The sequence below is a fragment of the Larus michahellis genome, chromosome 3 (assembly GCF_964199755.1).
Source record: "Larus michahellis chromosome 3, bLarMic1.1, whole genome shotgun sequence".
Taxonomy (NCBI): domain Eukaryota; kingdom Metazoa; phylum Chordata; class Aves; order Charadriiformes; family Laridae; genus Larus; species Larus michahellis.
The window spans coordinates 65,372,868-65,399,347 of record NC_133898.1 but is presented as its reverse complement, the minus strand read 5'-3'; the positions used below and the strand labels follow the sequence as shown (position 1 = coordinate 65,399,347).

The following is a 26,480-nucleotide window of genomic DNA, read 5'->3' as shown; positions in this document are numbered from 1 at the left end:
AACATTCTTCTTTGAAAGAAAGGAAAGGGAAGGAAAGTGTTCTTAAACAGCAGAAAAGTGGGTGCCCAGCGGTTTAAGTTCTGGTCCAAAACAATACGTAGGCTCCAATTCCTACTGTCACTGGTGTCAGTGACAAGCCAAAAGTCGAACATCTTCCTTTAATTTGGGCTTCAGTGGCTTCTTCAAGGTCAAAGTTGAGAACTGCATGTATGTATCTGTGTAGATAAATAGCTTTCTTATATCACCAACCAAATACCATAAGCACAGGTGTGACTGTCTCTTTCCAATAAAGCCATCGCAGTCATTAAAACTGGTCTTTTCCTAAATAGCTTGTCCAGCTTAGCTGTCTGGTTCATAAGCCTTTGCAGCTCCAAAGCTGATGAAATCTACAAACACAGTCATAACTTCTGCTTACGGAAAGGAAAAGACTCCAAGAGCGCTGTAATAGTCAGGAGAACAGGGAAGGTCACAGGCATCAGTTAAAGGGCTTAAGTTAAAGGAACACAATTTCTAAAATCTGAAAATAGCTATTATGGTAAAAAGCTTCTTACCCATGTCACTGTGTAAACATTAAGTAAATAAACAAAACACAAATTCTAAGCTATCAGGAGCAATGGTGACAAAGTAATGCTTTTAATGCTCTTTAAAAAAAGAGGTTTTATAGTCATAGAATTCTAATCACTCGTTTACATTAAAAAAAAGTTAAGGCATTTCTCAAATTTCTGAATACCAGCCGAATAAACTACAAACAGTTTCATGCTTAAGACAAGCATCCTCTAAGAGGCATATAATCAAGATTGAACTGTACTTGTATTCTTAATTCATTAGTGGAACTGTAAGGCCCTCTTCTGGATTATAAATTACTGCATGGGCAAGCAAAGTGCGTGGAAATGACAAAACCAACCAGCATTACGAAAAGATAAACAGCTCAAAGATATTTTCTTCGTACTATTACCAATTTAATCATCTGGCTTTCACATGTATCTGCTCATCTCACTCACTATAATTTAGTAGCTGAGCACAACTTTGACTTCTTAGTGGAGTCTTAACAATAAAACATTTCCTATGCTAGCATTCGTAAGAGGAGCGGACAGGATACTGCGCAGGCAGGTGATGCTTGCTTATGCTTATTAGCAATAGCGCACACAATCTGAGACGTGATTCTGCGTATACACCTGTCTACCTATGTATGTGACTTTCAGGAGTTATGTTTGAGAATTTGGCTTATGCGAGAGGGGGTGTAAAAAACAATGAAGAACCACTACAATGGTCTTATCTCAAATCTTCAAGGACTGTACAATTCCTTTTATGCTTTTTAATTAAATATACACACAAGGGCTGTGAAGGTCTTACAAATGTAACTTTCCAAGAGATTTACTCGGATTTGCCTAAGCAAACATTTACTATTGAAAAGCAAGATGCTTCTCCACAGACAGACAGAAAGAAAATATTCTAGAATGTGCTGTCCAGAATGGCATCATTTTAATGGATCCATCTGTCTGTAAACAAGTGAACTTGAGCCATAAATTTTCCTCTTTCTAAAAAACAGCCACTTATTCTTCTGCTTGGTCATGTATGATAACAGGAAATCACATACATAGAAATGCAGGAACAGGTAGTTTCCTATTAGTAAAAACTCTGTACAGAACATTAGACATAGTTTAATTGGACTGTACATTTTAAAAAAGAAGGATGCTTGAAACCTTCACGTATCATTTTTTGGTAAGTTTCTGTCCCCCATCAGTGTAGCGCTAATTTCGATGGTCCTTTTTCCGTACTTTGGATTTTGGTGCTGCCAAGAAGAAACAGAAAGGGAGAAAAAACATCAGAAGTGAATTACAGTAATACCAGTGCCAGCATTCTTTTAAATTAGGTTGGGATCAAAATGGATCCATTAATGTGAAACCTACCATTGGGATTTTCTTGTCTGTAGAAAGCTTTTAACATTTCCACTGCTTCTTTGGCACGATAGCCAGAAACACACTGTTCAAATTAGAAAGATGGTCATGAGCACATCTGAGAATAACATATTCTATGCTTCACAACAATGCCTTAAGTGCAGAATAATTGTAAACAACTGTGCTGTCTATTCCACTGATTTAACATGTACCTTCAACTATTTGGGGGTCAGAAAATCTCCTTTTCAGGCTGAATACCTCATACATTTGAAAAATACTATGTTGAGGCTTAGCAGAGTAAATAACTTCCCTAAAAACTTGAAATTAGGCAAACAAACTTTCTTAGTAACCTAAATCTCCAATCTCTTTCTTATTCATATACTCTTCAAGCACTTGGAAGTGTAAGAGACATACACCTAGGTATTTGTAGATAAGATTCCCACCAGACAACATATGTCCACACACCTATTCTTTATTCCTAACAGTCACCTCTCAGACCTTTTTAGTCCTTCTAAAGTATTTTTCCAGGCCCTGAATATTAATGACAAAGTGTTTAAATGCTGCTAACACTTAACAGATTTCCACTCACACTGGGAAATAATGAATTACACCTATACATCCCCCTGCAGTTTCCTACAGAAACAAAGGAAGGATTTCTAGTAGCAAGAATCTCATCCTTCCTTTCTTCTGAACACACAGAAAAATTAAAATGCCACATGCCAATGTTAGCAAATGAACACTCTTCCAGTACTGACTATACAAATTAATTCAGATGCTAGTCTCACAAACACCTCGACAGAAAGATGCTTAATATTTTTACACTGGACTGACAAACAGTATCGTCTTGCTGACTAAAATTCTTTCTGAGCCTTGAGCTTTTAGTGCTTATTTACAGTGCTGATATATAATACTTATTTTTTACATCCATCAAATCATAAATGTTAAGTGTGGAAAAGAAATCCAAGAACCCTAATCAGTATCCTTGTATAAGGCAGATCAACTATGTATAATCTAATAAATATAATGCTATAAATACTCCCTATCTATATGTATGTATAGGTATACTAGTATAATGCTGTAAAACATTGAAGTTTATGTATTCTGTACCTCCACTGAATGCTTGTCCAGCCTTTCTTAAATGACAAAGATGCCTCATTCTCCCCAGACGGTCTGTCCCAGTTCTTCAGTATCCTTACTGTTCAGAAAGTTTCCTGATATCTAAACTCAATCTCCTCTGCTACTTTTGCAGTCCGTATTTATTTTGGGATTTCATCTATATGAAGTAGATCTAAGCTAATGCATTTTACCTCATATATGGATAGACTGGGAGCAAAAATACAATCATTTACAGTGTCTCAGATAAAAAACAGTAACTTAGTAAGTTGCTGTTACTTGATCTTTAAGGATTATGTGTTTGTACATTCTGCTGCTTAAAATAATTTTTCCCTCATCTCTTCCTGCAGCATGCACTTACTTTCCTAAGTATTCCACATCTTTTAGATATATTTATTCCTTACCTTGTTCCACGAGTATAATTCTTTCCTTTCCTCTTCCATGCATCCTTTTAAGTATTTTAAGACTGTCATCAGGCTTTCCCTCAATTCTCCTTAATTTAAGGACTTAATTTTTTTACATAATTTTCTTGTAAAGTCAGGTTTACTTGACTTCTGATCATCGTTCATCTGAGTTCTCTTAAACTAATGCATAACATTCTCGAAGCGTGGTAGTGAAGCTAGGCACAGTACCCTAGCTGAAAAACAAAGGAAAACATTTTATAGCTTACTTCAAATGGTTCTCCAGTGTCTACCATATCATCAGATGAGATGCTCAAAACTGAGCCGCAGCCTCCAAATCGCTCATTTCGGCAACCATATATGACCCGTGGAATTTATGTGAATGAGTTAAGGTATTAAGTTAAAGCGCAAAGCAAGCAGGAAGTAAAGTAGCCTGATTTAAGGAGTCATTAAATTTCACTAAAATGTGCTTGTGCCTTTCACACTAAATTAGTTTGCACTACAATTCCTTCCTCATAAAATGAGAACTTACTTCTGAGTAAGGTAAGATGTATTGCTGAAGATGGACATCCAGCCTTCCTCAGAAAAGAAGCGCAAAACTCAAAAGAGGCATACGAAGCCATTGTTCAAAATCAAACACTGAACTGAGATTACCTCATTTTACATAATAACAGATATCTCTAAAATGTATTTTTACATCCCTAAAAGAAATCACTGTTTGTCATAATTGCACCATTTCTCTTTCATTCTTGAGTCTCTCACTATTTCCCAAGCAGTAAATGGAGGTGGGTGCAGACTCTCACACCATTAAGGTGGTACCCCTGATGGCTTTGCCTGACAGTGTCAAGCCCTTCCCTGTGGGCTCACTGCCAAAAGAGTAACATTTTGCCATATGGTTTCCCAGCACAAATAAGCACGAAAGGATACTCATCAAGCGCACGGCAGCTGCACACATGATGCAAGGCTCTACAGTTACGTACAATACTGTTTGTGGAAACACTTCTGTATAATCTCTGTTGTGTTGCTTGCACCAGTCAAGGACCCGATCAATTGCTACCATTTCTGCATGTCGAGTAGCCTAGGAGATAAAAACAAATGTTTTCTTAAACTTCTCACTTGTACAGATACAAATTAAATAAAATGCAATGTCATAAAATTATTCTTTCAAGCCAAAGACACGATGGCCTAACATCTAATTTATTAATAATGCAATTATTTTCACTTTTGTTAAAGAAGTAATGTAATGCTTTCTTGAGAAGACTCTTTTTAGTACACCCCTTTGCTGGTTCAAGCTGCAGAAGAAATTTCTTGCAGGCCAAACTGCGGAAGAAACACTCGGCCCAAGAAAGAACATATTCAGCCTCAATCCACAAGTGCAAACCAGTTTTTTCTTCTACCTGTTCTTAGGCAGATGGTTGCTAGGCTTTTCGCTCAGAAGTTCTCCTCTCTCTGTCGTGCCAGCATAGTAAGACAAGACATGAAAGCTCTGGAGGCTTAAGGGACACACAAAGCCCAGCAGAACAACTCATCTAGCTCACTGTTCTTCCAAGGGCAAGAATGCAGGCTGGGTTACTTTCTCCGGAAATATTAAGGAACTGCTCCTAGCTGGTACCTTTTCCTCCCTCTCACAATGTTACCGTGCCTGCATGGAATGAATATGCTGTGAGTATGCAGTAATTTCGGTATGTTTCTGGAACTGCTTGGCCTACTGTGTAGACGCACTCGTTTCAGTTTGCCTTCAGGTTTAATGCTGCCTGGGAATGCATACATGTACAGTAAATCCCTCAAGTAATAGGCAGGGATTGCAGCATATGCCTGATTACAAAAAGACAGAAGAATATTGATTTCTCTTTTTTTAATCCAAGACGACTGAATGATGAGTACCTCAGAGGTCACAGCAACAGGATGGCACAAAAGCCGGAACAGAAGAAGCGTTGACCTTAATTGCAGAGAGACAAAAACAACAGTAATGTCCCAGTATGGCTCTGGAACGTCTGCAGCAGTGTGTTTTGCCAATAAAAGTCACAGCAAAAATATCACAAAGTACTAGTTATGAAACGACTCTCCAGTTACAAAGCCTGATGTTATTTGCATTAAGGCTGTTAGTATTTTCCTTTTAATCTATTCTGGAAAAAGGATGTTTTTGACGTAGGCATTAGACTAAGACTTAATCAATCCAAATTATACTTGTACCTCTGCTACATATGTCTGTATGTGACTTCAGATAACTTCCTCTCAATACATGAACTTGGGTTAACGTTTCAGCACTATGAAGGTCTGTGGGGATAACTGTGAGATGCTGTACAATACGTGGGTTTAATACTGTTTAAAAACGTTTTAAAACTCCTATAGAGATCTATGTTGCCTATGCCTACATTAGCAAATAGTGCAGCGCAAGAGGAGTAGCGCAAAACAGTGCTGAGGACTCAACACCAATTCAGGGGAGCGCACACAGGCCTAGCTCCGGTTCAGTCCCATGAACAGTATAATCCCAGCAACAGCTGGGGTGCGTTAGGTATGCTCCCTGAGTGCATCTTTTCCGTATAGTTTCATCTGAAAGGAAGACATCTCTGAGACACAAACGAAAGCACGGTAAGCAGACACAATCAAGAAATTTATGTCATGAGTGCACTTGTGATCTGAACTAACACGGCAATGAACCCACTCGGAATAAAAACGTGGATCTGAATCAACATGCAGATGTGATTCCTCCAGAGCTACTAGTGAAATGTTGCCATGAAGGTTCCCTAGTTGAATAAATGAGATGACATCAGCTGAAATGTCAGTGCACACAACTTAGGGAGACAGAAAGCACAACATCCTCCAGCACAACATGCCTCAGAACACTACAGCTACTGTAACTCACAAGTGTTAAGTTGTGGCTATTCTAGTTTTGTGCCCTCAGATCAGAAGAGACATGAATACCATATTGGCTTTCTTGACTCCTGAGCACGAATTGAAAGCATGTAACCAATAAGCCTTCATTACCGGAGGAAAACATGCCTCTAACCTATGACACTGCTTTATACTGCGAACATTGAGTAGCTTTTAGGGCTCTGCTGATCTTGGGAGTACAAGTTGAGAAAAGCCATGCGGCTGCTGTAAGTCATATTGGCTTCTGTGGTAATAGAAGCCAGCTATGCAGAAAGGATTACACTAATATAGAATATTACTACACCTCAGTGCATCCACGTGTTAAGTAACACATACTGGTTTGTTCGTCTCACCTCACGAAGACATGGGAACACCAGGACAAATTCACCACAGGGTGAGAAAGGATTATCCAAATTACAGGACAGTCTCCATACAGACCCTAAGTAGACTATGGTTCTTAAGTCCCCAGATGCAGTCATTAGTTTTCCAAGTTAAGATGACTATGGTAGAGGTTTATAAAAATGAAGAAAAATGTGGAAAAGCAACCAGTAAATTGTAATTTATTATTTCTCATAACAAGCGGACAGCCAATGAAATTATCAGGCAGCAGATTTTAAACAAACAAAAGGAAGTACTCTTTCACAAAGCACATAATTAAATTGTGGAACTCATTGCCACAGGATGCTATGGAAGCCAAAACCATAAATGAGTTCAAAAAAGGTTTAGACAAATTCATGAAGGATATGTGCACAGACAGCTATCAGAAACAACGATCCAGATACAGTCCTGGGCTCTGGAAGTCCATAAACTACTCACTTTCAGAACTGGAAAGGATGTGCAAGAGGAAGGTTTACACTACTCTCTCCTTGTTTCTTGAGCTCCTTCCTTAAGCACCTGCTAAAGGTCCCTCTTAAAGAGAAGATATGGGGGAAAAACCGACCTTCTAGGTTGTTTTGTATTGAGCTATGACTAAATAGCCTTTTTTATTGACTTGCTGTGTGTAAAATAACATACAAAAAAGATTATTTTCATTTTGAGTCACTAACTCAATTCATAAGCTTCTATAAACCCCTACAGTTTTTTAACTTACACTACCTTACACGTTATTTTAAAGCCAAAAGAACAAAAGCAGGTGAAAGTCACAAGGTAAAAAGAGAATTGTTACAGAATGGCAAATGATGTTCCAAGAAGAAAGTATTTGAAGCTGACGTCAGTGGGGAAAAAACCTTGACAAAGCCTTAAAATAGTGCCCCAAACCGTGGCAAATGTTTTATAGACAAATAAAGATACCATCACTGCCCTGAAAAGCTTACCTTCTAAATCTTAGACAAGAATTAACAAGTAAGAGTAAAGGGGGCCAAAGCTCAAAGTTCTATATTATCTTGTGGCTTCATTAGTAATTTAAAAGTGCAAACAGTACTTCATTTTCAAATATCATGTACTGTTCTTGCAAGATCGTCTGGGCAAAAACACATGCTACAATGACCCAACAGGAGGTAACAGAGGAGAAGTCTGCATGTATCAACAAAGGACCTAAGTCAGACAGGATTTCAGTGGGAAGCGAATGATTGCATCACGCTGTCGCAGATGGAGGGACACACGTCACTCGCAAGAGAGAAGCAGGAATATATTTTATTGATATAAAGTTAACAAAGTTCAATGGTAAATGTGACAGTGGTTTAACAAGATTTGATGGCAAGGTACACTTGATTATTTAGGATAGGGTCAGACAAAACTGTTATGGAGCCCCTTCCATTGAGTCACGAGGTTCAGAGAGGACCCCCTTGCGTTCTGAACTCCTGCCCTTAGAGGTGTCTAGGGGCGGATGGATCCTAACTTAGTTCCAGATTTGGTCAACGGTTTATGCCTAAAGGATTTTATATGCGCAATCAGTCCTTTATATCACTTAGCTAAGATTTCAAAGTTTCAGAGGGCTTATTCCCAATTCACTTACTATCTGATGTGATAAGGAGTCTCTCAACGTCAAAGAGTAATCTTGAGAGGCATCCCTAACTCAAGGGGAGATTCTGGTGTGCAGCCCACCGCCATGCAGGAGGGCTCAAAGGGCTCTTGGGCTGCTCACTATTTGTGGGGGTAAGATGATGGACTCATAGTCATATTTACATACCGACTGCAGATACTCGTTTCTTCCAAATTTGGCTCAAGTTGGACATTGACCAGCACTGTGGTTAGGTGGGCACATTGCCATAAATTAGCCATTGGCTGTTGTGTTGTTATCTGTCTTCCCTAAACCCACTTTGAGCCAGATGCAGCCATCATGACCAGACACATCCATCACGACCAGACACATCCATCACGACCAACACTGGTGGTTATCGCTTGAGCAGGGTTATGGGAAAAGGTCAGGTCAGGGTGGGGGGAAGCACACCATCACACACACACGGGAATAAAGATGCGGAAAAAAAAAAAAAAAAAAAAGAGTTCTAGTTGGAAGGGTCACATACATCTTAAGCAATAAAATTTTCAGGTTGGTCTGAGGCAAGACTGTGAACAAGCAAGTGTGGGAGCTGCCAGAGGGAACGCAGTACTGGCACAAGCTTGTGACTGTTATTGCCAGGCTGTTGAAAACTAATGTCTTACACAGACATTTGTTGCACTGTTGCCCAATGAATACAAGTAATGACATGCCTAACTATTCTGAAATGCTGATGCCACAGCCATGCTCCTAAAAAAATAAAACAAACACAGCTGTATACAAACTCCCTTCGTCCAACAGCAACTTCTTCCAGCAGAATGCGATGATGATCAATAATTTTGTAAATAACTTCCACAGAGTAAGAAGCAGCATCTGACATTAATGTGTTCTGTGATGGACATGCAGGGCAGAAATAAAGTATGCAGGGTGACAGGAGACAGGTTGAAAAAAAAAAAAATCAGACAGTTTTCAACAACTAAATCTTTTTGCCAAAGCGAGCAGTTTAGGAGCAGAATGAAAGAGAGCATAAAGAAGACACTACCTGCTCCTAACTCCAGTCAGTTAGATCAGAGGACGCAGGGACATACTTAAGGAGAAGACAGGGAATTTATTTGACACAAAGCCTAGTGGCAAGTTGATTCCTGAGCAAGGGCAAAATTGTAGGGAAGGACTACACATCTATCTGGATAAATGATCAATTTTTAAAAGTGGAAAGAAAGTTTGCAAGGAGTGAAAAAAGCCAATAGCAAAGACTAAAGGAAGAATCATCAAATGTCAATGTTGCAGAACAAATTGCATAAAAAGTAAAAATGTCTTGAGACAAAACATGTGAAAAAGGACTTAAAACTACTACAGTGACCTTAGTACTATTCCAAAACAAAATTAATATTTTTCCTTTTCAACAAAAATGACGTGGAGACTATGGTCAAAAGATATGAGTACGGAAGCAGAAATTACAGCATAAGGCATAAAGAATTACAATGCTGAAATGACGAAATTGCCTAGGGCATGGAAGAGAAATGAGGGGCAAAACCCGAAGTTGACAGATCATCAGAAAAAATACTAAGAACTTGTGCATGAGGATGACAATCCCATAGCAATGTTTTTGATATATATATATATGTGTGTATATATATATATATATATATATCACGTGACTGAAACCTGTCAGAGCAAATAGAGTCACTGTAACGAAAAATAGGAAGGACATATAAACCTGACATCTACAGATCCAGGATAGTCTCAACAGCAAAACATGCACCATAACAAACTTTTAAGGTAATATTACAGGACTAGTCTATAAAAGGGAAATGAAATAGAATACAACGTGGATTTACATAAGATAGCTGACAGTAAATTAACCTAGTAACTTTCTTTGACAAACGTTTTTTTCTAGGCAAGAGAAACACCAGTCTCATCTCCCTGAACTTCTACAAAGCACCTGGCACAGCACAACACATGAAATTATTGTCAGTCTGGGGACAACAGCATAGCACAAGAAATGTAAGGTGAGCAGGCAAAGAGAAGAAGTTGCACTGAAAGGGGAAATACTCTTCCAGAGGGAACTAATTAGCAAAGATGCTCAAAGATAATTTTGCTTGAATATTTTCAGTCATGAAATTGGTATTAACTGGAGAAACACAATGTGATGTCTTTCATGTGATGAATGACATTATCAGAAGACACAAGGTCAGAGTATCACTCAAGAAGTGGATGGCCTTACAGATGGGAGTAAAAAACCAAAAACAGCAAAAGAAGAATAACAAAACAGCATTAAAGACCAAGGCAGCTCCAGAAAAGATGGGTGGACTTATTTCCAGGAAGAGTGGGAAGTATTATGGTTATCAAACAAGGCACAAGAGAAAGTCCATCTGGAATAATGCATACAGTTCTGGTTAAGTGAATTCAAAAAGATGAAACAAAGCTGGAATGGATGTATACAAGAATTATTAGAATGAGCACAGAAAGAAAGCCTGTGTTCTGAGAGGAGATTAAATAGCTGATTTGGGGAAAACGGGGAAAAACAAAAGCCAAAAGGGAATATGACTTTAAATACCTCCAAACTATGTAAAATAAAGGATGATGCTGGCACAAGAACACAGAGATATAAATGGACCATAAAAAGTTTAAAACTGGAAATCAGATGTTTTCTAGCCACCTGAGGAATAATGTTCTGGAGAAGTCCTCCAATGTGAGGTGGGATGAGAAATTAGTTAGGACCTTGACAAATTTACAATGTCTGCTGGAGCTGCCTTGACAGTTCAAGAGGGTGGGTTTTTTTCCCAGGATAGTTCTTAAATAATGCCAGAAATTGTTAGGAGAAAACTGAAAACAATTTCCTGCATTCAGATTTCCCAGTAAGTGCCTCTTTCATGCTCACATTTTCTTTTAGACTATGTGGAGCAATTAAGTAGCTGATACAAAATTTAGAAGCACTGAGTATCCGGCATTTCCAATCGTGCAATATAAGCATTTATGAAAATTAAGCCACAAAAGAACTGAAACTTGAGCTAAACAGAAATTGAAAAAAGGACTGTCTTTCAAAGATATTAACAGCTTACTGTTTCCAAAATGCAGACAAATTTTTTACACCAGACTGCTTGGATTTAAGCACATTCCTTCAGGTAATCCTGATGTTCACACACAAAAAAAAAAGTCCAAAAGCTTCCCTAATATTTTTAAGTTGATTCTGATTTAGTTACCGGTCTTGTCAGTTATGTTTTGCCCACGTGATTTTTACACAGCATTAATATCTCTGGCACAATTTTCCCAAGTCTCTACTTCCCCACAGTGTTTACACTGATTTAACTTGAGATACCTAGCTTCTCTGTCATCTGCCTTTCTTGAGTTGTATTAGAATCATTTTAATGTATTATGGATTATCCTATAGCACAAGTTAGTATAATGATCTTTTTTTATTGTCACATTTTTGAGGTTAAAAGACTCATTTCCACCTTTCGTTATATTTTCATATTGGAGACATCTAATACAAGTTACAGCCAGATCCTGCAATCAATCAGATCCATTTATACAAAACTTCCAGTTGCACAAAATCCCTGTTGGCTTTAATGGGTCTCAGCATGTATAAGATCTAATTTGATGTCTAAAATTGCAGCATCACGTCTCAAATTTACAGGCAATGTTTTATTTTAGAAAGAACAACTTTTAGAAGAACAACTTCTGTAAACTAGAGGTGAGATTTTTGTCAGCCTGCACATTCTGTAACTCTACGCAACTCCCCAGTTTCTTGTATTACCCCTGCCCCTTCCAAAATGAGCCTATTATCCGCCCCGCCGGTGCCGGGGGGGGGGGTAAGACCGAGCCTGGCCCCAACTCACGTTCTTCGTCTCGTTGACCTCGTTCCTGCCCCTGCCGATGACCTCCCCGTTGTACACCACCAGGCAACCGACGGGAACCTCCCCGTTCTCCAGAGCCTCTTTAGCCTACAGGACGGACGGACGGACGGACGGACAAACAAACGAGACAGGCTTTAACGAAGCCCCGTCCTCCCGCCCCCTCGGCGCTGCCGCGAGGGAGGCCGCGGCCCGCCTGCCGCGGGGCTCCCCTCAGGCCTCCCCCGAGGCTTCCCCCCACTCCGCGGCGGGAGAGCGGAGCCCGCCCGCCCGCCCACACCCCTCACGCTCGGGGGCCGGCGGGAGCACCCCCTCCGCCCGCACTGACCACGTCAAGGGCCTGGTCCATCCAGGCCAGCACCGCCGCCTCCTCCTCCTCCGCCATGGCCGGCACCAGCGGAGCGCGGGCGTTGTTTCCGGGGGGTCGGGCGGCCGGGCACCGCGGGCGGTGCCGCTGCTGCCACCGCCCCTTCCGCCGACGCGGAGAGGCGAGGGGCGGCCGGGCGCGCAGGATGCTCCGGTCCCTCTGGAGTTTCCTCAAGCGGCACAAGAAGAAGTGCCTCGTCCTCGGCACCTTCCTCGGCGGTGAGTACCCGGCAGCCGGGCCGAGGGGCGGCGGCGATGGGTGATAGCGGGGCTCGGCGCCGAGCCGGCCTCGGGGCCTCCCCGCTGAAGCGCTCTCGCTTCCCTCCGGGGAGGCGGCCGCTGAGCCCGACCGGCCCTCCCCCGGTGGTCGCTCGGGTTCCCCGCTGTCAGGGAAGCTCGTCGGCCGCCGGGCGAGCCCGTTGCCGGCCGCTGGCGTGACCGGCCCGACGGTACCGCGGGGCCCGGCCGGCCTCCTCCCCGCCTCGCCGGCGCTGCGGGCGGCGGGCTGTGGCGCAGGGAGCTCCGCGGCGGCCTGGAGCGGCCCCGCGCCTCGCTGGTGGCACCAAGAAGCGGCCGCCCACCGCCTTGGGGAGAGAGCGGTGGCGGGGGGGCACCCCGTCGGCAGGGAGGGAAATACACACATCGTCCCCTAAGGACCCAAACGCGGGGAGTCAGGTCGCCCCGGGGGCTCTTACGGCGGGTGTTGGTGGGGGTTTGCACGGTGAAACGTTGTTTCAAAGCGTGGCTGATGTTTGTGTTACTACTTTTAGGAGGGAGGCTGAAAGCCTGTGCTTTTAAAAGTCACTCCGGCGTTGAGGTGAATTGTCAAATATCAACCAACTGCGGACACAAAACTTTACTGGAGAGGAGCGTTTACATTAATTATTCAAGCTGTTCTTTCTCCCTTAAGGCTCTTGTATAACCTGTAGGGTCTGGTAAGCTCCTCCTTTCCTTGGAGTTATTATAGGGTTATTTGTAGTCGGATTTAAAGTAACGTCTTGGATCTGCCTCTCTGTTTAATAACAAAGTGTGTGTCTGTGCAGCTGGAGATTAGATGCTCCTCCAAAGGTACAGCCATGTCTTTGCATGATCAGTCATCAGATTTACTTATATCTTATGCAAATGGTGCAGAATTAAACATTACAGAGTTGCTAAGGAAAGTTTGTATTTGTTTATATCCACTGGAATTTGCCTGATCAGTTAAGCATTTTGTCTTTTGTTTAGGTGAGGTCTCTTGTGAAGGTGAATTGTATATACTTGTGACTTGCCTTGCTTGTTGTGTCCTTTGCATCCTTTCAGCATGAATTCCTTCTGTACTTTTCCAAAGAGCACCAATTAATACACAATGATAGGTTAGATGATGGTTACTGAAGTCAGACCGCTTCACCCTTTCACCTGCAGGTTTTCTGACTCATCAAGTACAGGGGAACGTAATGTTTACCGGTTTCTGAGCCACCACACTTAAAAACCCACCATGTTAAGTAAACAGATTTACTTTAACATACCAGACTGTAACCTGCAAGCTGTTCCCCCTCCCCTTCAGCTGTCTTTGTGAGAGTGGTGGGGGACAAATGGGAATAGTAAAAACATCAGTTATCCTGGTTTCAGCTATTAAATATGGATCGATGTCCAAATAGGAAAGGAAATACTGGGGAGCTTGTGGCTCTTGGTAGTCCTCATAGCCTGAAACCCTAAATTCATCATGTATAAACAGCCCTCTGCCAGCCTGCAAACAATCCTAACATCACTGAATTTGCGGCTTTTTTTCTTTTGATTGGTGTTTATGTACAGCTTAGTGTCACTTTCACTAAAATGCTACTGACTGGATGAAGTACACTTTAAAAAAAGATCATCAGGGACTAAAATATAGTCATTTAAGGTACGACCAGTCAAAAAAACACCAAGGTGCTTCTCTTGTATTTCAACTTCTTGCATTCTCTTGCATTTCAACTTGTCACTGAAAATATTGAACTATACTGTCATTGTCTGTAGCATGGATCAAGCACCTGCTTCCTCAGGCTGTGTTGTATTTGAGGACTCTGTAGAGAATTGCTTTTTTGTATTTGAGACTCTGTAGTTAATCAGGGCATCTGCAAGCAGGAGAACATCATTAGCTGCCACCAGCTGCAATATGCACCATGGTATTTTAGGGCAGCCTTGGAGATGGAGGGATTTACTGCGGAGTGCTGCACTACAGTTGTTCAGCAACTGAATCTTGAGTGCTTTGGCCATCTACATATTAGTTATGGATCAGACCTTAAAATAACTCCAGGAGCTATGGTAATGCCACCACCAATGAATCAGAGCTCCGAGATCCACAAAGGACTCTCCTCCATAAAATACTGCCTGATATGGAAAGGTAGAATGCAACTTTACATCGCTGCTTTTACATGAAGACTCGAAGAATATTTGAAAATGGCTGAATGTTTTAAGAAAAGCATCCAGATCTGCTGCTTTAATAGCAGAGACTGAAATCTACATCTCTCTGGTGTTTGTTTTTTTTTAAAGAGCTGTAGGTGCATTTTCTGGGAACCAGGATGTAACAAGGGAAATGGGACATCACAGGGTTTAATGATTTTAAGTCTTTTACTGGCACATGGTCAGAGATTAATGTGAATATTTAATGATTCTTTAGACAGTGCAGAGTAGTCTCCACATTATTACTGCTACAGTGTCGTATCAGTGTTATGTTACTGAAGAATTATTGCACCAGAATCTGAGTTGGTTGGTAGCCTTTCCTCTGTTTACTGACATGGATGCCTTCTGTGTTATCAGTGACTGTCATTATTAGTGTAATTTCTGTCAATCCCAACACTGCAACAGATTTTTCTGCTTATGAAGATACAAAACTAATAAATAAGAGCTAAAATTGAGGGAAAAGCAACTGTAATAGGTGTAACTTTCCCTTAACCATAGAGCAGGGTTGAGAAGACCTCAACTTAGCAAAGACCCTGTACAGCCTCTTTCTTCAGAAGTCTGTTCTTTTAGTAATATAAAGCAATTTATTTACTAAGAAGACTTAAATCTCTTTAAGCAAGCAAAATCTAGTACTCTGGAATCAAACTCACTAGAAATATTTAAAATAGAGAGAGAGTTAGCATGACAGAGCTGCAAGGACGTGTTATGTTCACTTGTTCTTATTGGATAGATAGATTTACCTTAAAGTGGTTTCTCTCTGTGCTCGGTGTTCAAGGTAGACTTCAATGGATGTTACAAAATGATTCACTGTTGAAATTCTCTTGTTGCAGTGGGAGAGCAAGTTCAGGGTGTGTCTGCAATGTGTAGTTCTGATTTCAGTGGTGAATAAATTATTGCTTAATTTTGTCTGTTGCAACCTTTGGCTTGCAGAAAGTGCATTTCAGTTCAGAAGTCTAGACAGGCTTAGCAAAGAAAGTTGTCTTGGTTTGTGAGTGAGTGCAGGGGTGTTAAATAGGTTTTGGTGGGACTCAGCTGTGCCAAGAGAATAAGTCTTTAGTGCCTTTTTATTTTGAATATGGTTTTCAAAATATGGTTATGGTTATTTGTGTATGGTTATTTGATGCATGGCTTGCATATACATAAGGACAAACCACAACTTACAGAGTTGTCAGTGTTCTGGAAGGATGCAGGCTTCTGTATATCGGCACAGTTTCTACCTAATGAAATTCTTAAAACTGAAAATTTTCCCTTGATTTTTTTTTTCCTGAGGGAATTATGGTAGTGAGAGTAAAGGCTGAGAGAAAGGCAAGGGCTGAGGGTAAGCCATAACTTGCATCATGTGAGAAATATCCTACCTGTTCAGTGCCATTGGCATAAATATGTAAGAGCCCACGGATTTTGTAAGCTACTTCCATTACTTACATTTAGATGGGAAGAGCCTTTGCAGTACCACAGAAGAGGGCTACACAGACAAATTAAAGCATATTTACCTTAATTCACTGTTAACAGATGAATTAAAGTGTTGCTTCCACAGGATGTGGGTATTGTAGACCCTGGGTGTTCCATGTTGTAGGACAGTGTTGTAGTTTAAGCCCGGCCAGCAACTAAGCACCACACAACTGCCCAGTCACACTGCCCACCCGCTCTGTGGTGGGATGGGGGAGAGAATTGGAAGGGTAAAAGTGAGAAAACTCATGTGTTGAGATAAAAACATTACAATGCTTTAAAAAAGGAATAATAATAATAAAAATTGCAAGGAAAAGAGGTGGGGGAATAAATAACAAAAAGAAAGAAAATGTGATGCAAATGAAGACAATTGCTCACCACAAAACGGCCAATGCCCAACAAGTCCCTGAGCAGTGGCCCCCCCCACCAACATCCCTCTTAGTTTTATTGCTGAGCATGATGTCATATGGTATGGAACATCCCTTCGTCCAGTTGGGGTCAGCTGTGCCACCTATGTCCCCTCCTAACTTCTTGTTCACCCCCAGCCTGCTCGCTGGTGGGGTGCTGTGAGGAGCAGAAAAGGCCTTGACTTTGTTTAAGCACTGCTCAGCAATAACGAAAACATTTCTGTATTATCAACATTCTTTTCAGCACAAATCCAAAACACAGCCCTGTACCAGCTGCTATGAAGAAAATTAATGCTAGCCCAGCCAAAACCAGCACAGACAACCAATACACATGTAAATACATTTCACTTTGTAGATCAATTTTAAAGCAGTACAAATTGTAGTTTGAGATCCTTACTGAGGTTCCTGTACCTGAAGGTTCTGGAATCAGCTGATGTAGTCCTAGTTTGTACCACTCAACTGTTTCTGAACTCTCTGTGAATCAGAAGTGTTGGAACTATTGTATAGTTTACATTTTAATGAAGGCAGAAAGGCAGAAAAAGGTTTACATAGCAATTATCTTTTGGGTAGTCTTATTATTGCTGAATTTTCTTAATTCCTCGTTTTGCACGGAACATATGGGAACGATTCAGTATGGTGTTGGATCTATACAACAGTTTAGCTAATTAGGCATGAGTAAAATGTTGCTGCTGCCACTTTTTGCAGAACTCCTATCCCATACTGAGAGGTAAAATTGAGTTCTATTAGCTATTGTAAAAATTTGGTGTTCACTTTGCTTATTTGTAACAACAGGGATTTTCAAAATGTCAGTTTTGTTTCTATAGATACCTTAGCTGACTTGACATGACAGCTCTTGGGATGTGGCTTTCTGTGGTCTGGCTTCCAAGTGACAGTGCTTTCATGTGATGCATTCAGTCTGGACTTAAAAGTCTGTGTTATTTTCAGGTCTTCCGAATTAGTGCTACATCGCATATCAATATAGATAGACAAGGTAGTTCTAAAGTAAAAGGTGAACACACATGCAGACTGACTCCCAGGCTGGCGGCGCCTTGAAATGTCCCGTAAGCTGGAGACTTGCAGAGGCTGTGATGCTGCATTCAGGCGCGAGTGACTAGTGGGCAGAAATTCATTGACACAAAGCTGACAACAAGGACAAGTAACAGAGGCAGTCTGCTACTGACATCCAGTCTTTTTTGTTGTTCGTTTGTTTTTGCTTAAGCCGTGTGGATGGTGGAACATTTACCTTGGATAACTTCTAATGCATTGCATTCCCAAAGATGAAGATGGTACTGGAGTGACTAACATCAGTTAATGATGGGTGAAAGTTACAGCTTGGTTCAGGGGAAGGGGATAGGATAAGACTAGTAAGTAGCTGGTGTTACAGCATTTTAGACAAGTGTTTTTTCTGGAAATGTCTTGTTAAACCTGGGTGTCTGCTAATGCAACTTTGGACCCTCACGAGGCACAGCAGTTCTTAGTACAGAGTAATCACACAGCTTTAACAATGAAGTATTAAGCAATTAGCTGTCTCAATCTTAATTATAAAGGTGCTACTCCAGCGTATCACTCAAGGGCATGCACATGATTCTTCTTGAATTGTTTGCATGTGTCCTGTGTACATTCAGGAAGAGTCTTTTTTTTATACTTATGACTTTTCTGCTACAAACCCTGAAGTTAAAGGATTTACTGGGGGAGGGGATAAACAACAGTGGTCATTTGGACAAGTGAAAATGTGTGAATGTAACATGAAAAATGTGGTGGAATAAAATGATTGGAAAAATCTTGTGTTCAAAAATTATTTGCTTATACGAAAGAAGTTGTTGCTGTTTCAGTATGTTAGCTGGGAAAAAACATTTTTGGTGGGTCTTTGTGGAAACAGAGATTCGTAAAGGGACGATCAGATCCTCAAGGGTAGAAGATTGGGGCTAGAGAGTAGGAACCAGGCATAATAAGAAATGACAGCCACAGTCAAGCCCCACTGAAGCTGAGGTTCTTCCTATGGACAAGTTTCAGGACCAAATGAAGGAAGTGTTGGTCTGTAACATTTTTGTCCTATATGATTTTTAAGACTCAAGTTTTGTCTGTAACTTCTACTAATTTTATAAAGATATCTTTTTTAAAAAAATAAATTTTCATCCATCTCCAGACCTGTGCATTTCAGTTTCTTTTCTCTATTCTTTGTTTTTGTTACCCCTACATTTTTGCTTCAATCTCTTCAGTACTAGTTGTTCACGTTGCAGTAGTACCAAAAATGCCTTCTTTGAAAGGCAAGATATCTCTTCTCAGAACAGTTTCTTATACTGATTTAAGTCGTTACCCTTGACACTTTAATTTTGAAAACATTATTTCTGAGTATTACTTTGTCAACCAGTATTAAAATACTCAAGACCCACGTATCCCCCAGAAAACGCTATGCAGCCTTATGGTTTAAAATCAAAGAAAGGGGCTGGAGGGGCCTTCCTCACATTTTTAAAGCAGCTTGTAATATGAAATTCTCTCTGTAGGAGTCTATTTACTGGGAAAATATGGGCAGAAGAAAATCAGAGAAATCCAGGAACGAGAGGCAGCTGAATACATTGCCCAAGCGCGAAGGCAGTACCATTTTGAAAGTAATCAGAGGACATGCAATATGACAGGTAAGATAAGGAACTGGCTAATGTTCTTGATAGGTGCAATTATTTGGGGTTTATACTATATATTGACAGAGTGGAAGAAGAATAAGAGATGTAGGGGAATTCAAAACCTTAATTAAATACTAGTGGATAAATAGAGTTGTTTTGCATAATAAAGACAGAATCTGAAGAAAAGAAGATTGAAGGGATTTCTAAGGGTCATCTTTACCCTTGGTTTGAACACATACATCGATAATGCATACAAATGTACATGTAAATTATAGTTTTTTGGCACTTGAAGACCATTTGTATATTGCCCTAAACTGTATGTGGTATTGAGGTGTGAAACAGCACCCAGACTCGAACAGTACTGAATTTACAGCAGGATTGCTTTATTCATTATAGCACACTGTTAGTAAGGTACGCAGAGAGCTTGGTGGGTAACTTTTGTTAAAAAATAGGCAGCACATCAGACCACTAGTTCCCTACATTGCAGCAGTTAAAAGGTACCTGACTAGCTGCGGACCAAAAAGGGGAAATGTTTATATTACAGCACTGGTCTTCAAATTTTTGGAGAGGAGATGGTACACTGGAGTTTAACAAAATTCTTGTCATTCCTGTAAATACAGGCCATTCAAAACTATTTCTATAAAACAGACTGGGCAGCATTTTTTTTTCTCCTGTTGAAATTTGTTCTTGGGTGGCTGCAAATTTTTTCTGTGTACTCTGTTTACCCTGACGTGAAATACCCTGCTATTTGGTTTTCGTCTTTTCATTTTGTAGTGCTGGGATTGATTTTACTGCAAGGACTAAATTTTTCTTTGCCCTTCATTTTATGAAGTACCTTCTGCCTGTCAGCATGCATTCTTGTCAAGATTTTTCATATTTTGTTGATAGTATTTTCCCTGTTCTGTGCATGCTTGTTTTCCATTTCCTGTTCCCGTCGTATAGCAGCAGATTGGACACTGAATGTTCTGAAAGTAAAGGATTTTTTTTCCCATGAGCTTTCTTTTGTTTAAAACGTACCTTTCTCTGGTTCTCTTGTTGCGAAAAAAAAACCCAAACCTCAGATCTTTTTCTTCTCATTTGGAGAAATGCAATAGTGTAGATTTTCAGCAGATTTTCTTATGAGGAGTTGAAGGCACGTATATGCAGGATGTGAGTACACATTTGCAGCTAGAGCCGACAAAGACATGTAGCCACGTTAGGGCAGCACCATGCACAAGCTCAAAAGAGGCACGCGGGTAATTGCACTTCTGAGTACTCCCAGGGTTTTCTGTTTTCCTGTTTTGCTTGTCCTCCCAGCTTTTCCTCTTGAGCAATGAGATTTACATTGTACAGCAGCGGTTGAGAGCTGGGGATAGGTTTATGGTGACTTTTTTTTACTTTGACAGATTATTTTTCTGTTTTGTTTTGTTTTTTCTCTTAATAACAGTGCTGTCAATGCTTCCAACATTGAGGGATGCCTTAATGCATCAGTTAAATTCCGAGAGTCTCACATCCCTTCTTAAAAACAGGTAAGACTGTTTTGTTAATTGTGTTAAAGATGACTTGTTTTGATCACAAGATAAGGTGGTTTTCAAATTATATATTTATAATGTAGAGACCGTGCAGGATGTTGGTTCTGTGTCCCATTGAGTCACTAGTGTTAAACTATTTTGAAATCACCATGTAGATATTTTGTGTCATATTAGATGTCTTTTGATAGGTATGGCTGGCATTTTCCAAACATTACAAGAAATAATAGTTCCTTTAAGATGCTGCAGTGAGAGCCATGGTTTTTGATGAAGTGCTTATAAGATAGGCAGATAAATTATTTACAGGATCTAGTCCTCTTTTAAACACAACAGAGTATCTTGACGGAATTGTTGATATTGTGTTTGTGAAAATGTAAAAATCTTATCACGGTCAGACTTGAATAGTAGTGGAGAGTATCCGAGATGAGATTGCAAATGGATGTAAGAAATGAGAAGTAATTTTTTTTTTAAGTAGAACAATTAGGGGCATGTCATACATTAAAAGGAATGCATCCCTGTTAGAAAACACCTTTGATTTCCTTATAACTGCAGGAACAAATAGCATATTTTTAAATACATAAAGTGCATAATAGCATACCTTAAAAGTAGAGTAAGATGCTTGGCATTTGGCACAGAGTAAAAGTGTTATGTAGGCAGTTAACACAGTGTTTCTGACTCACTCTAGACTGCCTTTCTAGTTTTCCTCCCACTGGCTTATTTATATAGCTATAACTTCAGCTGACCAGTATTTAATAGGCTACCTATCCAGTCATTGTCTTTTTTCAGTCAAAAAACCTCCCACAACAAGGCAACAGAATGTGATATTTAAAGTGGGAATTACAGCCTGAACAATGTTTTTATAACAGATTATCTGAGAATTTGCAACTGTAATTGAATATTATTTACCCCAAACAACAAGAAATTAGGAAAAGTTAATTTTAATGGAGTTCTTAATGTATTTTTCATAATAAGAGTTTTACTCAATGAAAAATTAACCTGAATGAACAAGAGATCTTGTGGATCACCAGATTTGCCCTCTGGACTGTGCAGCAAAATAGTCTACAAAGGCCTGTAATCCTGTGTTGTCCTTGAAGACGTGTAATGCATTAGTTTGTAGCGTGCATTCTTTTATCAAAATACATCTGGTATCTCTGACTGGTTTGACTAGTTGAAACAGTTTACGAGTACCGTGACGCACTTCTGAATTCCTATAATCCCAGTGAAAATAGAAATGAGAGTTTTTGATATTATTGTTATGCATTTCTGAAAACAAATAATTTTTTTTTAAATGCCGGTTACATGCAATACCCTGTAAGCATGGATGTCCATTCAGAGTGTATCTTACCATGGAGTTTGTGTCTTAATGCTTCCTTTTTTGCCTTATGCTGAGGAAGTTTTAGCTAGAGGCTTGAACTTCTTGAACTAAAAAGCTAGAGGAGGGGTTGGGAAAGCACGGATCACAGAATGAGCCATCAGGGCGCTTTCCACTTTAAAGTGAGTCTTTGAAGAAGCTCTGCATTCTCGTGCTACACATGGACGTTGGGATTTGTTTTCTTTCCGCTTTGATTTGAGAAGATGTATTAAATGACTTCAGGCCTTTGAGTGAGTGCCATTGTTGTTGAATGTACAAAAAACTAGACATGGAGATTTACCTTTCTTAAGGTCCCTGACGATGTATTCTTTTTCTCACACAATCTATGTTATGAGTTAACATGTTATGCATCTGTGTTAGCATATGTCACGGATTGTGTTATGGCTTAGGTAAACTCCTTTAACATAAAATCTGTTCACTTCCTAAAATGCAAAACCTTTTTACATCATTTTAGTAATTTGGGGTGGCCAGTGGTAGGTTGAGGGTGTCAAAGTCTTCAGTCTTCCAGAGAAACTTGTAAAGAGGGAGCAGCACACAAGACCACGGATGTTCTTGCTCTGCCTGACCTCCTCTTTGCAAAGCAATGCGATTGACTGAGATGGGGCAAAGTACCTGCTGGTGTAGCCTTGCAGATGTTGCGTGTCTCCCACCTGTTCAGCACTCAGCTTTATTTCAAACCTGTATCTTTTTGTTTGCATCGCATTTTGCTTCCATAGCAGATAATGGTTTTCTAAATAAATAAATGTGAAATAGAAGCTGAGTTTTGAATAGCAGCTGAGTCTTAGTAAATTACAGCAGTGAAAAATCCATTCCCACTGTTAGGCTTAATACTTGCAGTGTTAAATTGTTACCTGGCTGTTGCCTTATGTTGTGAGGAGAAACTCGGTAAGCATGAGCTCTAGAAAATGTTTTGACATAACAGGTGCAAATGTAGTTGGCTGATGTTGATGTATTGGCTTCTCTTTCTCTCTTCAGTTGGCATGGAAAACTTACCACTTGTAAATAACAAACGTGGTTTTGAGTCCTATTATGTGTTTTATCTATAGAAATATCACTGTGATTTTTTTTTTAACAGTCTTTCCTTTGTTTTGCTTTAGAATAGCTTTTTAAAACTGTTGATTTAGCTTGCAAAAAGAGAAGTGTGTAAACTGTTTTTTTTATGTGCCATGGATCCTTGTATCTCTTCCAGCTATCCTTTCTTTAGTCTATCTCTTTATTTCTGGAGTTGTAGACTTAATAGTTCATTTGTGGTATTTCATAGCGGTCAGCTAAAAATTCATTGTTTATATAAGTGATATAATGGTCAAACTAATGCCAAAGTGCATGTGTTTGTTCCAGACAGATCAAAACATTCCTCAATGTTAAGTTGTGCCTATAAAGAGAAATGATTTCTAGTGAGAAGTGTAGTATTTTTTATAAAATAGGTTGTTGTAAAGTCTAAGCATAGGTTAATCTGAACTATCTGCCCTAAATATTTAAGTGTTAATTCTGATCCTAAGAAATTACCAAATGGTTCTCTAAGTGACTTTCATAAATTATTTCTTTCACAGTAGAGATACAGTAGCCATTCTTTACAGACAGTGAGTGCATAACAGGCGAGAATGGCTGATGAAAGTTTTTGGATGGCTAGCCTTCTCTTATCGGTGCCACTGCTGCTATATTGCTAACATCACCTGTGGGCAGCAGTTATAAACATGCAGTGTACCTTAGGCTGTTCAGGTGTATCTATGCAATCTACAGTTTTGCTCTTTTGACCGGAGAATATATAAGATTTTAGGAATTGTTTAGGTCAAAAAAGCAAACATGCCTCAACAGAAGAAGGAAGACCACCTTGCATTTGTGTGTGGATGATGCAAGACTACTTCTCCACAGTCAGTCATGATCTCTTTGGTTTTTGGTGACCACATTTGAACTTTAAAGCCATGTCAGGCAATGATAGTCTTTCAAGAAAGTAGGATATAGAAATTCTGATCCTCTGCTGCTTGTGGATACAGGAAGCCCTACTCAACTGGGCTCTATATTAAATGTATAAAGGAGCAAGGCCCCAGAAAAGACTTTGTATCATCAGTGGGCTTTTTCTGACTGCTTAGTGTAGTAACTCAAAATTGATAATATAAGTGTATAATTGACATGACTAAATACTACACTTATACATTAAAGTTTGAATATCTTATCTGTGATTTCATAGCGTGTTGTTTATATACTGCTTTCTTGGACGAGGCAAATCAATGTAGACATGAATCCAATCTGAGTATTACATAGTAGTTAAATGAGCTCACCCTACAGCACTGTTTCATTTAACATATATTTATTAATTTCTAAGGAAAATATACATTTTAATGTTTAATATTTCCATTTATTTTTCTACAGGCCAGCAAACAAGTTAGAAATATGGGAGGATTTAAAGATAATAAGTAAGTGGAAACGAAAGATTTCATCTGTGTAATATTTGGCATAAATTTTAAATGTCTTTCACACCCTTTAAAATGCACACTTTACCCTGGCTTGTTGTTTCAGCAGATATGAAGATAGTATAACACACTACATGGAAAACCTCTTCCCCGCCCCCCCCCCCGCAAAAAAACTCCTCATGAAGGGATGTTTCATAGCCCTGAGGGAGGTTAGGAGCTCAGAGGCGAAGCTGAAGAATTCTATTGGCCTTCATGGTACCCTGCTCCAGAAAACTTTGTGAGAACTTTCTGTGCCATCACAGAAAAATCAGACCAGTTTTTCAGAAAATTCTGTGCTGAACCTAACAGAAGACGTCAGTCAGAACTGTAGGCCAGCCCTGACGTGGCCAGCAACTTCCCCTTTTCCAGCCTGTTTGAGATAGCCACCACAGCTGTGGCTATGAGCCCTTTGGTTCATCTTTACTTATTGGCTGGTGGAAGCAGTGGAAAGGAAGGAAGAACAGTGAAGTCAGATAATTATGTAGTGAAATACTATTGAGCTTTTTTTTTTTTACTGCTTTTGATTCCATGGTACCATTTGTTATCCCTACCACCTCCCTGGTTTTGTCTTTCCTTCCTTTTAGTTTTGTTTCTCCTTTTCACCGCACCTTTACAGATCCTGCTTTTGATCCGGCTCCTTTCTTCCCATGTCCTTGATACTCAGCAGTCATCCATGTTTTTTCATGTCACTTCTTCCACACGTCCTCTGTTGCCTAGTGGCTGGTAGCTGATGCTCGTTTTGATTTTCTTTCTTTAGTTATTAGCTGCTCCTGCCGTAGGTAACTTTTTTCCCAAGCTGCTGTTACGCCTTCTGTGTCTTAATTGCATGACGAGGGCTGACGTACTGTGTGTATTTCCTGGTCTAATGAAGAAAGATGATTTGTCAGTACATCCGTTTTCCTTCTGGAGCAACTTGTATAACTTTTTTTTTTTCCAAAAATAACTTGTGTAATGTGCAAAATTATATCAATATAGGACCTTAAATGGGACACTTTAGGTGTAGCTGCAGCAGATATTAGACTCACGACCATCTTGGGCATGTGTTGTGAAAACGTGGGTTATGACAACCAATGAGAGAAATGTGACTGTATTTAAAAATCATGAGCATTTCTTGAGTCTTGGAGAGCACTCTCCCTCCTTGACTCACCCTTATTTCTTTGACTTTGAAATTATTTTGTTGTCTCTTCTCAAGGTTTCACAAGAAGCATTGTAGCTGTATATAGTACCTGTATGCTAGTAGTTCTTTTGCGAGTCCAGTTAAACATTATTGGCGGTTACATCTACCTAGATAATGCTGCACTCTGCAAAAACGGCACAGTAAGTTTCTTGGTTTGTTTCAAAGGTTAAACTTCCACTTTCTTGGAAATGACAGGATTATTTAGTGAGAGATAAAAAGAGCATACTTAGGAGTGTGAGAATGAAAGCAAGAGCTCTTACAAGAGTGGGAGATGTGGATGCATTACTGGAAGTAAGGCACATTGATGTGTTTTAATAGCCTCTAAATGTGGATGATTTGGGAATGCTCCTTGCTTAAAATACTAGCAATATAGAAGAATACCTTTTCTCTGCATTCGTATTGCTTCATATCTAAACACCAACATAAAATAATTTCTTTGCTTTCATTAATTTTTTGTCAAACAGTAACACTGGGTGAATGATCCAAGATACATCTGCAGATGTGTATAAATGCTTGGGTCATCCTAGCACATACATTAATTCCCCCAGTTAAATTTTCACAGGATTAAAGAAGGAAAATGTTGTCTTTGAAATCTGGACTATTTTGTTTAACTCCAAAAGCCCATCTACCTTAAATGTC

At 39.9% G+C, this 26,480-nt stretch overlaps 2 protein-coding genes across 2 annotated transcripts in view; one reads left to right on the top strand and one right to left on the bottom strand.

Moving 5' to 3' along the window:
• Positions 1 to 594: 594 nt before the first annotated feature.
• Positions 595 to 12,530, bottom strand: ADAT2 (adenosine deaminase tRNA specific 2). Its single transcript, XM_074580541.1, has 6 exons — positions 12,405 to 12,530; positions 12,062 to 12,166; positions 4,340 to 4,490; positions 3,682 to 3,788; positions 1,911 to 1,983; positions 595 to 1,792 (listed from the first exon to the last, which is right to left on the bottom strand). Exons 1-6 carry the CDS (start codon positions 12,459 to 12,461, stop codon positions 1,752 to 1,754), a joined length of 534 nt encoding a protein of 177 aa, XP_074436642.1. The 5' UTR covers positions 12,462 to 12,530; the 3' UTR covers positions 595 to 1,751.
• The window catches only part of PEX3 (peroxisomal biogenesis factor 3), a 19,393-nt gene continuing 5,372 nt past the window's right edge, over positions 12,460 to 26,480 (top strand). Inside the window, exons 1-5 of the mRNA XM_074580540.1 lie at positions 12,460 to 12,661; positions 19,218 to 19,349; positions 20,761 to 20,842; positions 24,585 to 24,628; positions 25,857 to 25,981. Coding sequence (XP_074436641.1) covers positions 12,460 to 12,661; positions 19,218 to 19,349; positions 20,761 to 20,842; positions 24,585 to 24,628; positions 25,857 to 25,981 — 585 coding nt within the window. The remainder of the gene's footprint in view (positions 12,662 to 19,217; positions 19,350 to 20,760; positions 20,843 to 24,584; positions 24,629 to 25,856; positions 25,982 to 26,480) is intronic.

What these genes read in the sequence shown, in the direction of transcription:
- ADAT2 (XM_074580541.1), bottom strand. Translation starts at nt 12,461, where the DNA reads ATGGCGGAGGAGGAGGAGGCGGCGGTGCTGGCCTGGATGGACCAGGCC. An exon ending in TGGACCAGGCCCTTGACGTG is followed by an intron (nt 12,167 to 12,404) that starts GTCAGTGCGGGC and finishes TCCGTCCTGTAG; the next exon opens with GCTAAAGAGGCTCTGGAGAA. An exon ending in AGGTCAACGAGACGAAGAAC is followed by an intron (nt 4,491 to 12,061) that starts GTGAGTTGGGGC and finishes TTTATCTCCTAG; the next exon opens with GCTACTCGACATGCAGAAAT.